This window comes from Megachile rotundata, chromosome 3 (assembly GCF_050947335.1).
Source record: "Megachile rotundata isolate GNS110a chromosome 3, iyMegRotu1, whole genome shotgun sequence".
Classification (NCBI taxonomy): Eukaryota; Metazoa; Arthropoda; class Insecta; order Hymenoptera; family Megachilidae; genus Megachile; species Megachile rotundata.
In genome coordinates, this window is record NC_134985.1 from 8,336,814 (window position 1) to 8,348,699 (window position 11,886).

The window sequence follows — 11,886 nt, forward strand, 5'->3', positions numbered from 1 at the left end:
GTCCATCGAAGTTTTGAAACAGACTGTATAACGCAGCATAATGCAAGCAGCGTCGGTAATATTTCATCGAGCCGGAATCAAAGATGCAACGACCCTGTTTCTCTGTCAAAGAGGAAAGGGCAAAATCGCCCTTGCATCTCGTGCACCCCCGCAATCTCGTGAACCTTATCAAGCGGCAAACTCACGTAACTCATTCTCCGATATATTAAATGTCTTGTCACCTTATTACCCACCGCATTGACGCAACACACCGTGGTGCACGATTGAAATGCCATTTTCTCATTCGAATCGTATGCCCTACAGCTCTCGACACCATAGGAATTCTGCTCTAGCGAGACATGTCGCTTTTTTGAAGGAAAACCTTCGTGGTTTTCGTTATGAGAAAACGTGGATTACGTTGCTTTCTTTGGTGCTCTTTATTGTCAGGTTTTTGTGTACAACTTGGATAATTAAATTCTTGTTTAGCGTTGGAGGAAAGGCTGTGAGGAGGATAAATTGTTGATGCATGGATAAATAGATTTATTATAGAATAAAAATAATAACTGGTTTTGGTTAATAAAAGTAATAACTGAAAGGATTGTTTTGTGACTTTAGATACTGAGACTTCTTATGATTTCAAAACTGAACGAAACCATAATTTTTCACTAATGAATTGTTATTAAAAATTGTCTCCCTCATCCAACATGATCGACGAAATATTGCAAAAATAAGAGTCCTCGACAAGAAAATTAATACATCTTCAAACTCAATCTTTTTTATGCTCGTGTGGTTTCCTATTGTTTACTAAAAATAAACTCGAAAATACAACAGCCGTAAAGTTACAGCTATTCTGAGGCACATTTTCCGTCAAGTTTGCAATCTATAAAGCTTGTTATCAGTCTGGAGCTCGTAAATACAATGAAGCGGGAATAAAGGTTGATCTCTTCTACTTAACGTTGCACTTGGAGCGCAATAAACGCGTCGTTCCCTTCGCAAGAGCAGAAAAAAAAGAATCGATAGATAGATTTTCCTAATAAAGGACTTATAAAGCATCACCGGGATAGCTTGTAACGGCCACTTTAATTCCCGGGTAAATATAGGGAGTTATATTTCTCCCTTTGTAGATATTAATCTAACTTTACGCAGATATTTGCTCGTGCAAATGGCGAGATTCTATCATAGGAATGTATTCTTGCAAAGAAACGTGCCATTTAAATATTAACTTTGCGGTAATTTACTGCGATTTCTAGGAAGATTTTTTATTACAATTTTAGGAATACGAAAAATTAAGAAAATTAAGAGATTTCGGGATCTGTGGATTTTGAGATCTAGGGATTTATTCATCTAGAGATTTTGGGATTTAGAGATCTAGGGATTTAGTGATGTGAGGATTTAGGGATCTGGGGATTTATTGATTTAGGGATTTAGGGATCTGGGGATTTAGGGATCTGGGGATTTAGGGATCTGGGGATTTAGGGATCTGGGGATTTAGGGATCTGGGGATTTAGGGATCTGGGGATTTAGGGATCTGGGGATTTAGGGATCTGGGGATTTAGGGATCTGGGGATTTAGGGATCTGGGGATTTAGGGATCTGGGGATTTAGGGATCTGGGGATTTAGGGATCTGGGGATTTAGGGATCTGGGGATTTAGGGATCTGGGGATTTAGGGATCTGGGGATTTAGGGATCTGGGGATTTAGGGATCTGGGGATTTAGGGATCTGGGGATTTAGGGATCTGGGGATTTATTGATTTAGGGATTTAGGGATCTGGGAATTTAGGGATCTGGGGATTTTAGGATCTGGGGATTTAGGGATCTGGGGATTTAAAGGTCTGAGGATTTGGGGATCTGGGGATTTAGGGACCTGAGGATTTAGGGATCTATGGATTTAGGGATCTATGGATTTAGGGATCTATGGATTTAGGGATCTGTGGATTTAGAGACCTGGGGATTTAGGGATCTGGGGATTTAGTGATGTAGGGATTTAGGGATCTGGGGATTTATTGATTTAGGGATTTAGGGACCTGGGGATTTAGGGATCTATGGATTTTGAGATCTAGGGAATTTTGTATCTGCGGATTTTTTTCTCTAGAGATTTTGGTATCTAGAGATCTAGGGATTCTTGCCCCTAGGGATTTAAGGATCTAGAGATTTAGAGATTTAGAGATCGACAAATTTAGGAATCTAGCAATTTAGGGATTTAGGGATCTTAAAATATAAAAATATATAATAAATCTCACCATAACACATGTTTCGTCTTCTACAACACAATGAAACCTAAATTTTTGTCGAAACTTCAGAAAATTGTGAAACATGTCCGATACAGTGAAAATTAACATAAGATCGCGAAATAAGTTAGCGGAGATATTTTTCGCGATGACTACGTTTAAAGACGGAAGCCGACAATGTAAATCGAGCGAAAATAAAAAAGACTTGCAAGTGAAATGTTGCATTCATGCAACATTGGTCCTTAATGGGTTAATGATATTCTGCGTTCAGTAGCCACGCAAAAACGGAACAGCACGGCTTCCACCGGGTTATTCTTACGTAAATAACTAAATTGACGTGCCTGTGTATCGAAGCGGAACAAATTTGTAGTGGCAAAGTGACTTCAAAAGCTAGGAGAACCAATTACAATATTAATTGACGAGAACTGGGAATGCGAATCAGCGGAGAACCCTCATGTTCTGATCGAAAAATAAATTACTCGTTACGTGTACAATTTCTCTGCCTCTTTCTTCTTTTTTCAATTTTTTTTTTTTTTGCATTTTTAATATTCTCGGTTTTGCGGCCGTGAATTCTCCTGGATGTTTCCAATTAAGAACGAATCATTGGAAAGCTTCGATATTATACCTGTTTTTAAAATAGAGAAATATGAATCATTTTGTTTTTTCTATCGTTGAATTTATTGTAGAAGTGGATGTATAAAATATTGCAAAGATTAATGATATTTATTTTATATTTAAAATATTTATATTTGTTGTGTCAGTTTTATGCAACGTTTTTATTTAAAAATATTTGTATTGTTATTATATTGCAAATTCTTTAATTTTGTAAGTAAAACAAGAGGCATTATAAGGAGGGGCTAACAAATTGCAATATAACAAGAGTCTAACGAGTTGCAATATCAGGAGAGTCTTATGAGTTACAATATCAGGAGAGTCTTATGAGTTGCAATATAACGGGAGTCTTATGAGTTGCAATATAACAAGAGTCTCATGTGTTGCAATATAACGAGAGTCTTACGAGTTGCAATATAACAAGAGTCTAACGAGTTGCAATATCAGGAGAGTCTTATGAGTTACAATATCAGGAGAGTCTTATGAGTTGCAATATAACGGGAGTCTTATGAGTTGCAATACAACAAGAGTCTCATGTGTTGCAATATAACGAGAGTCTTACGAGTTGCAATATAACAAGAGTCTAACGAGTTGCAATATCAGGAGAGTCTAACGAGTTGCAATATAACGAGAGTCTTACGAGTTGCAATATAACAAGAGTCTCTTATGTGTTGCAATATAAGGAGAGCCTAACGAGAATCTAACAAATTGCAGTATAACGAGAGTTTAACGAGTTGCAATATGACGAGTGTTTTATGAATTGCAATATAACAAGAGTCTCATGCGTTGCAATATAAGGAGAATCTAACGAGTTGCAATATAACTAGAGCCTGTCAGTACCATCTGGCAATATAACGATAGCCAGCAATATTGACCTGTATCAATTTTTAAATACAGTGTTCCCAATTTAAATACCTTAATAACGTGAATTAATTCACCATAAAAAGCAGGAAGCAAACACTATAAAAAATTACAGTCAAAGGATGCTTTTCCAGTAATTTTATTAATTTTGAAACATGCAATTAAATCTGTTAAATGCAAAGAACGTATGGTATATTACATATAATACGAGGAAGATTAATTAGAATACATTCCATGAAAGGAGTTAATTTTTTAAATGAAAAACAGCTTTACTGCACGCTTTTTTCGAAATTATTTCCAATTGCCTCAATTTCCAATTAACATCGGATCACGTTTACCTTCATTGCAATTTCGAAATTGCAACCCGATCGAGATTTCCTTCGATCACGTAATTTGCAGCACGTTATATCGCCTTACAATTAACGGCGATACCATATGTTGCTTCAGAATTCCAAGATCGAACTCTAATGATCTCTTCGACAGAACTCTACCGTGGAACTTTTAATTGAACATTCAGTGAAAGGTTACGGGTCATATCTGGAACGCGAAATAGCCGGCGTTTGTTTATCTCGGCGAGAATCAAACTCCGGAAACCAGTTTTCATGGAACAGTGCTCTTCCGGGACCTCGTAAATTTGCCCGGGCGAATTCTCGGACCTTCGTTTCACGGGAAGTGGAAGTGCTTCGCGAAGATTTAAAAAAAGATATTCAAAAATTCTGCGAGAGTTAGAATAGTGAACAGGATATTTTGAAATCAAGAGCGTCTGAAGAAAAACGCACAAAATGGCGGAGAATTCGCTGCGGAGGAAGACCAGGTCCGCGTCGATCTGCGCTCCTGGATTCTCCAGTATGGAACAAATGTTGGAGGCGATGCCTCCCTCGGGTGCACGGGAAAGGGATAAAATCGACAGGGAAAAGGATAGCGGAAGTGGTACTCCTGATAGCAGTACACCGACCAGAAGACGTAGACCAGCAACCAGGTCCCAGAGTGCACGTGTTTCTGGCGCGAATAAAAGTATACGTCGGCGAGCCGCTGCACAAGGTAAACGATCATGTTCCTAATTTTTCTTTTCTTTTTAACTATTTAAAGATTACTCACTCGACACTTGCTTTTGTACAATATTCGAAAGGTATTTTTTACATTTATGACGCTACACGCGTGATGTATCATTATTGTGGTGATTAAAAGTAGATTTACAGGATCTTATTTTATCTCAGATTACTTTAAGTTATTGTTTCATTTTAGAGAATTTTTTTTTTTATAAAAATTGTTGAGAGACTTTTTGAAAGTAAAATTGACTTTGGGGTTTTATTTTAAGGTTCTACCTAGAAATTTTTGTAAAATTAATTTAAAACTTTGTGCATATTTTTTGCACTATGGACGATAAGTACTTGTAAGGTTTCACCTAAAAAATTTTGTAAATTTATTAATTTAAAACTTTGTGTATATTTTTTGCACTATGGAAGATACTTTCGAGGTTTCACCTCGAAAATTTTGTAGTTTTATTCATTTAGAACTCTGTGCATATTTTTGTGCTATAGAAGATACTTTTATTAATCATAGTATTTTACATTAAATTAATACAATTGATGTGTCTATTTATATATGAATATTCAATCTTTAATTTGTATAATTTATTACAGCTTGATTAATGCGATTGTATAAATTTTGGACAAATAGAGATAATTAACAGGAAAGATAAAATTAACAGGATTAGAGTTTCAGTTTGCACATAGATATACAGGAAGCTTGGTAATTAAAATTAATTAGAAATGATAAAATATATTTGCTCATTGTTTTAAATGAACGGTACATGACATTATTATACCTATATCATTATTAATAATTATATGGTTATAGTGAATATAATATGTATTCATATTTAATTTATATTTGTTGTGCCAGTTTTATGCAAAATTTTTATTTAAAAATATTTATATTATTAATATATTGCAAATTTTTTAATTTTGTAAGTAAAACAAGAGGCAATATAAAGAGAGGCTAATGAGTTGCAATATAATGAGAGTTTAACGAGTTGCAATATAACATGAGCCTTACAAGTTGCAATATAACGAGAGTTTTATGAGTTGCAATATAACGAGAGTTTAACGAGTTGCAATATAACGAGAGTTTTATGAGTTGCAATATAACGAGAGTTTTATGAGTTGCAATATAACGAGAGTCTTATGAATTGCAATATAACAAGTGTCTTACTATACTATTCATTAATATACTATTCATATTAACAACAATAATCAATACTATTTATATTAACAATAATTAATACTATTTATATTAATAACAATAATTAATATAAATTGTAATAATAATAAAAATGAATGGAATCAGATTTAATACTAACATCATCGAAAGTTCAGTTCAAACGTTCCTCTAATTTCTGACTCCGATTGTTTGCTTTAATCCGCACTGTTTGTCCTAGTTAAACATGAAATATTACTGCTTTTAATAAATACGTAATAAATTTTCATAGTATTTTGACTTCCGCCTTAATTAAAGGCTCCCTAGATTAGATCAGATCCTAAATTGGACCAGATCCTAAATTGAACCGTGGCCCTCATTCACATATAAATTGACTTAAACGACATCCCTTAACGTGGGGTTGTCATAGATTGATTAATAAGAACCAATCACTGCACAAATAATATTAACAAGCTGCCAATAATATTTAAAAGCCGCCAATTTCGTTTCAATTTCGTTCGCAATTTACTGATGAATATTTTAGAAATATTCCCTCAATCAGTCCTTACAGCTATGCGTTAATGAGTATGCTAAAATACCATCTTGGTGAAAATCATAAACACGTTTTCAATTTATGGAAGTATTTTCATAAGGGACGCAATATAGCAATATTCCACTAACGCGTGTATTTGTACAGGGAATTCTCTTACGTACGGATAAACTTCCTGCAACGAATGGTTCGATGGTGGTAATTAATTTTCATTAACGAGGTCTTCGGACGCGTTCAAATTTTCGCGTGATCAGTCACTATGGTGTGGCCGATACCAAGTATCGACGCCACGTGAAAGAGCACGCAGACAACACTGCTCTCCATGGTTCAATGGGTTTGACCCTATACAACTATCCATTTTTAAATTAACTCTCGAAGGGTGGATTGACGCGACATCGACGTCATGTACACGTGCAGCAATTCTCACTGCATGGAATGGGATATTGTGAAAGGTCTTACGACACAAGAATTTTTGATAGCTTTTCGATGGATTCGAATGTTGTATTGTTAGCTTTGTATGGCTTATTTACTCAATTATTTTTTTGTCTATTTTAGGAAATTATTTTCTTAAACGTTTCTTCTTGTTGAATTATTATTTTAACTGTAGTGGAAAATTATTTCACCTATTATATTATTTTTCATGTTAAAAATTATAAAATTAAATTAGGTCTGTAAATTTTGTTATCAAGATCTATTCTTGATGTTTCAATTAATATTTGAGATATTCAGTGAATGTTTCAGATAATTTAGATAGTATTGTTCAGTTTGTTAAAGTTATTACATGTATACATATACACATATGTTCATGTACACATACATATACATGTATATGTACACATATATGTACATGTATACATATTAGATTTACATGTATGCATAAACACAATAGTAAACAATAGTACGTGTACATATACACAGTTAGTAACGATACTCAAAAAGAAAATTCCGAATTTTACAATCTCAATGAACAGAACACAAAATTTTTATTACAATCCTACAATATTATTTTTCAACGACAATCTTTCGAAAGTAAAAATTGAAAACTTAAACATAAGTCGAACTATACTACACAAAGAAATATGATTATTTAATATTTCGTCGCGCCATTTTATTTACAATTCCGAGTACATAAAAATCCAGCACCTACCGAGTACAACGTCGCTTAAATCGAAGGTTTTCGTCCAACCACCAACAGAGTCTCGGAACATAGAGTACTTAGCATAACCTTATATCCACACCCGCCTTTTATTCCAGAAACGAGATTCACGCGTTAACACGTTACTCACAGGTTTATCATATATTGCTTATCGATGCATCGAGTATCAACAACATTGTTAAACCAATTAAAGTCGCGTCTGTCGCATATTTTCAAGAAGAAATCTCCCGAGTATAATAATTTAGCCAGCCACCGTAAGTTGGAGTATTTAATCGCGTGCTGGTTGAAACGATACACGTGGAAATGATAGCAGATGCGGTGCATTAATGGAAACTCGATAAACTTGAAGCATTTCGCGTGGTAGGTGTTGGTGTCCGCGACACGTTTGGAACAACAGGTGCCCTGTTGCTACTAGAAACATTGTCCGATTAAAGTTGTGTCGCATATTTTCAAGGAGAAATGACTATAATTTAGCGATCATGGATAGATCAGAATGATCAGTAATCAAATTGGTTCAGTTCATTGGTTCTAGTAACAGAATGGTTCGCCAGTATTCAAGTAAAACGAATTCTCTCGACCATTTTCCCAGTTAAGGTGCACTGGCATCGCAGCTACGTTTAGTCTGTCAGTGACCTACTAGCCAAACGATGAACGTTGCCAGAATAGAAGCCGAAACGTGATTTCGTCAGGTCTGAAAAGCGTAAAACGTTGTCGAGCGCAACAACGATTTGTAATCGTGCTTTCACGAGCTCGCTTGGTAGCAATGACGAATCCCCGGCATCGCGTTTATTTCACAGCTCCACCATCGGAATCGAAGCCTCGGGCCTCGAAGTTTTATTTATGGCTTAACGAACGTGACTCGAGGACTAAAAAAAATCGAGCAGAGCTCAATCGAGAGCCATTTGCTTTACGGCTCCGATCAACCAGGAATTCTCGGATCGTATACGAAATAGGTGGTCAAATCGAATAAATAATCTGTGAACTGAAGCTTCATTTTATAATTGAAACACTGCGACACGAATTTTGGGAGAACCTGTGTGAAAAATTTGATTATAAATCAGGTCTATTAATTCACTGCACTATGTATCAAATAATTGACAAAGTTATTTATAATTAAACTAAATGTTCATTGCTATTACAACAAGTAATTATATTAAAATAAGTAAAGAATATTAAAATGTCGTATGTGAATAATTTTTTCTGAGGAATCAGATTTGAGTATCTTATTTTATAGGGAACATTCATTTCCATAATTTGAATAAAACGAATAAGAGGAGCGATATTAATTCCTTTAAATTGTGAAATCTGTAGCGTCTCAAAAAAGCTACCATTCATAACGCGGTAATAAAAGTCGAAAAAGATTTGAAAAGGGTCAAGTTACACTCATAATATTCTGGTTTCGCCCTTTCTCGAATCACGTTCTTCGTTTTTTGCTTCCTCAAGCTCGAACCCACCACTTTTCATGCGATGGCTTCTCGCTGTGTGCAGCGTGGGTCCTTTGAAAATTTTCCACTCTTTATCTCGCTGCTGATCGCCTTTTCAAGGCTCCAAAGAGCAATCAAAGAAAACGTGAGCAACACGTGAAACGTCGATCGATCAAATAATTTTGTAACCATCTAGCTGTTGTCGAGACGCTTTATAAATTTCGACAAATTCTATTTCTAAGAGTTCAATTAATAAAAATTAATTTTATAATTTAAAAATTGCAAATTCCTTCAGAAATTTTAAACCAGTAGTTTCTTTTTTAAATTAAAAAGTAAAAAAGTTAAAAGTTTAAAGTTTGAAAGTAAAAGTTTAAAAATTGCAAATCGCATAATTTTAGATGTTAGAAAAATCTTAATCGTGAATGTTCACGTTTGCGAACGTATTAAAACTCCTCAACATTGTCGGTTTCCCTAAGGAAGCATGCATAGTTTCATAAAACTAGAATTTTTACAAAGTTGAAACGTGGATCGTTTCTTCTAAAATTGATTGATCCACGAGTGAGAGTTGTTTTCAAAATGAAAGTGACATACGAACAAATATTGCTTGTCTGGTATATCACTATTTGTATAATGTGTACAATAATATTTTACATTAAATAACATTATAGTTTTATTTTAATTCATATACTATCTATTTTTGACTGACAACAAATTTCAGACCTTTCAAAAATATCAAAACTTTCAAAATGAAACAAGGTTTCATTGATTTTAGTTTATATTTCCATTAAAAGAATAAAACAATTAATAGAAAGAACCCTCTGAAACGTAACTTATTACTACAGTTTGTATAATTGATTACATAATTTGCATATTGATTTCTGGTTTCAGCTGCGCACCACCATCATCATCACCACGAGGGCACAGTTAAATCTGCTCACTGCAGCAGCGAGCCCAGATTAACCGACAATGATATTAGTCCTGGTCTCAGGAGAAGAGGCAGTCGAAGAGGACAAAGCATGCATCATACTCATCACAGAAAGAGTAATGCATTTTTGGATGTTCCTGACACCTCGTCGCAAATGCCTGCTAGGGAAGATGGCGAGGACGAGGACAGCTACAGGCTTAGGAGCTTTAGTCTCACCAGTAAAGGTAAGACCTTTCCAATAAATATTAAAATCAAATTTATTAGTGGTTCTTGATTATTTATTATATAAAAAGATGCAAAGTATCAGTAAGTAATTAGTAAATATTATATATAATATTATTTAAGAAAATATAATAAACAATTTCTAGTCTGGTGCTGCTAACAGAAAATGATTTCAATTATGATATTAACATTTAATATCAACTATTTAATCATAAGTACAATAGTTCATTATTGAATATAATATTCAATAATATTAGTAATATTTCTTGTAAAAATTTCGTTAAACTTGCTAACATTTTATTTAATAGAATTAACTCAAATGAAACATGGCTGTTTTATACGTGATTACATGCGATACGTATACAACCTTGAATTCATTAAAATCCGCCATCTTCATTTAATTAAAAATCACAATTGATCTTCCAACTTCTACCTTCATATCTCCTATAATATAAACAATTTAGAACATCCCATATGCCATAATTTCACTGTATAAAAATACAGTATCCAACCATGAATATCAAACAAATAACCTATATCAATTCACCGTTCGAATCAATTCCTCAAACAAGAAAATTACCATCCAAATAAGAATCTCGATAACTTCACACCGAAGATAAAAGAATCGATTTCTCGGGTCGGCTATTTATTTCGGTAGAAACGTTTTCCACTCCGGACTCTCCAGAGATGATGCTCGAGTGATGGCTATCAGGTTTATCGGGACTCGAACCGGGTTCTGGTTCGAATTTGTCTTCGGAGCTCTGGCCTGTGCCGGTCGAGATGCCGTGCCAGAAATACACGTTTTCGTGGCAAAGAAAGAGAGAAAGAGGAGAACGAGCTTAGGAGAGGAGCCAGTAGAGGCGAGATAAGCGAAAATAGAGTATCTATAGTTGTGACGTCGTACGACTTCCTCGAAACGGTTGCTCGCCACGCGAGTTTTCAGAGCCAACGAACGCGCGTGAAAGTCGTTTACTCGTTAATCCCCTCTGCTCTCGATTCGTACGAGCTTTTCCTATTCGTGTAATTACAACCGGGCATCGAGAAAAGCTACCGCGTACAGTCACGCAAAGCTTTCCTGGAGATGTGGGGACGAAGAAAAAGGTGTCCGATGATTTTCAAAGCTTTTTAGGATGGGGAGGATGGGGATGTTGAGGAGGGGTTCATTTAGGGATCTAAGAATATGGGAATTTGGGGAGATTTACGAGTTTTGGGATTTTGAAGTCTGAGGATTTAGGTGTCTGTGGATTTAGCATTTGGATAATATGGGATTTAACTTAGCTAGTTGATAATATTGAGATTTGTGGAGTTAGGGCTATGAAAGTAAGATTGGTGATGTCGGAGTTTTGGTTCACGGAAATTTGGGAATCTAGGTATCTGTGGATTTAGCAATTGAACAATGTGGGATTTGACTTAGCTAGTTGATAACATTGAGATTTGTGGATTTATGGCTATGAAAGTAACATGTGGTGATGTAGGAGTTTTGGAATATTGAAATTTGGGGATCTAGGTACCTGTGGATTTAGCAATTGAACAATATAGGATTTAACTTAGCTAGTTGATAACACTGAGATTTGTGGATCTAGGACTACTAAAGTAAAATTTGGTGATGTAGGAGTTTTGGGATATTGAAATTTGTGGATCTAGGTGTCTGTGTCTTTAGCAATTGAACAATATAGGATTTAACTTAGCTAGTTGATAATATTGAGATTTGTGGATTTAGGGCTATGAAA

General features: G+C 35.0%; 1 protein-coding gene across 5 annotated transcripts in view; it reads left to right on the forward strand.

Annotated features, from left to right (window-relative positions):
* Nucleotides 1-11,886, forward strand: part of Rgk3 (Rad, Gem/Kir family member 3) — a 103,829-nt gene that overhangs the window by 13,301 nt on the left and 78,642 nt on the right. For 2 of the 5 annotated variants that reach the window (XM_076529774.1, XM_076529771.1), the window contains 2 exons: nt 4,128-4,721; nt 9,898-10,158. In XM_076529774.1, the coding sequence (XP_076385889.1) occupies nt 4,463-4,721; nt 9,898-10,158 (520 nt within the window). In that variant the 5' untranslated portion in view covers nt 4,128-4,462. Of the gene's footprint in view, nt 1-4,079; nt 4,722-9,897; nt 10,159-11,886 lie in introns of all 5 variants that reach the window. The other 3 variants (XM_076529776.1, XM_076529775.1, XM_076529773.1) reach the window with 2 other exon arrangements.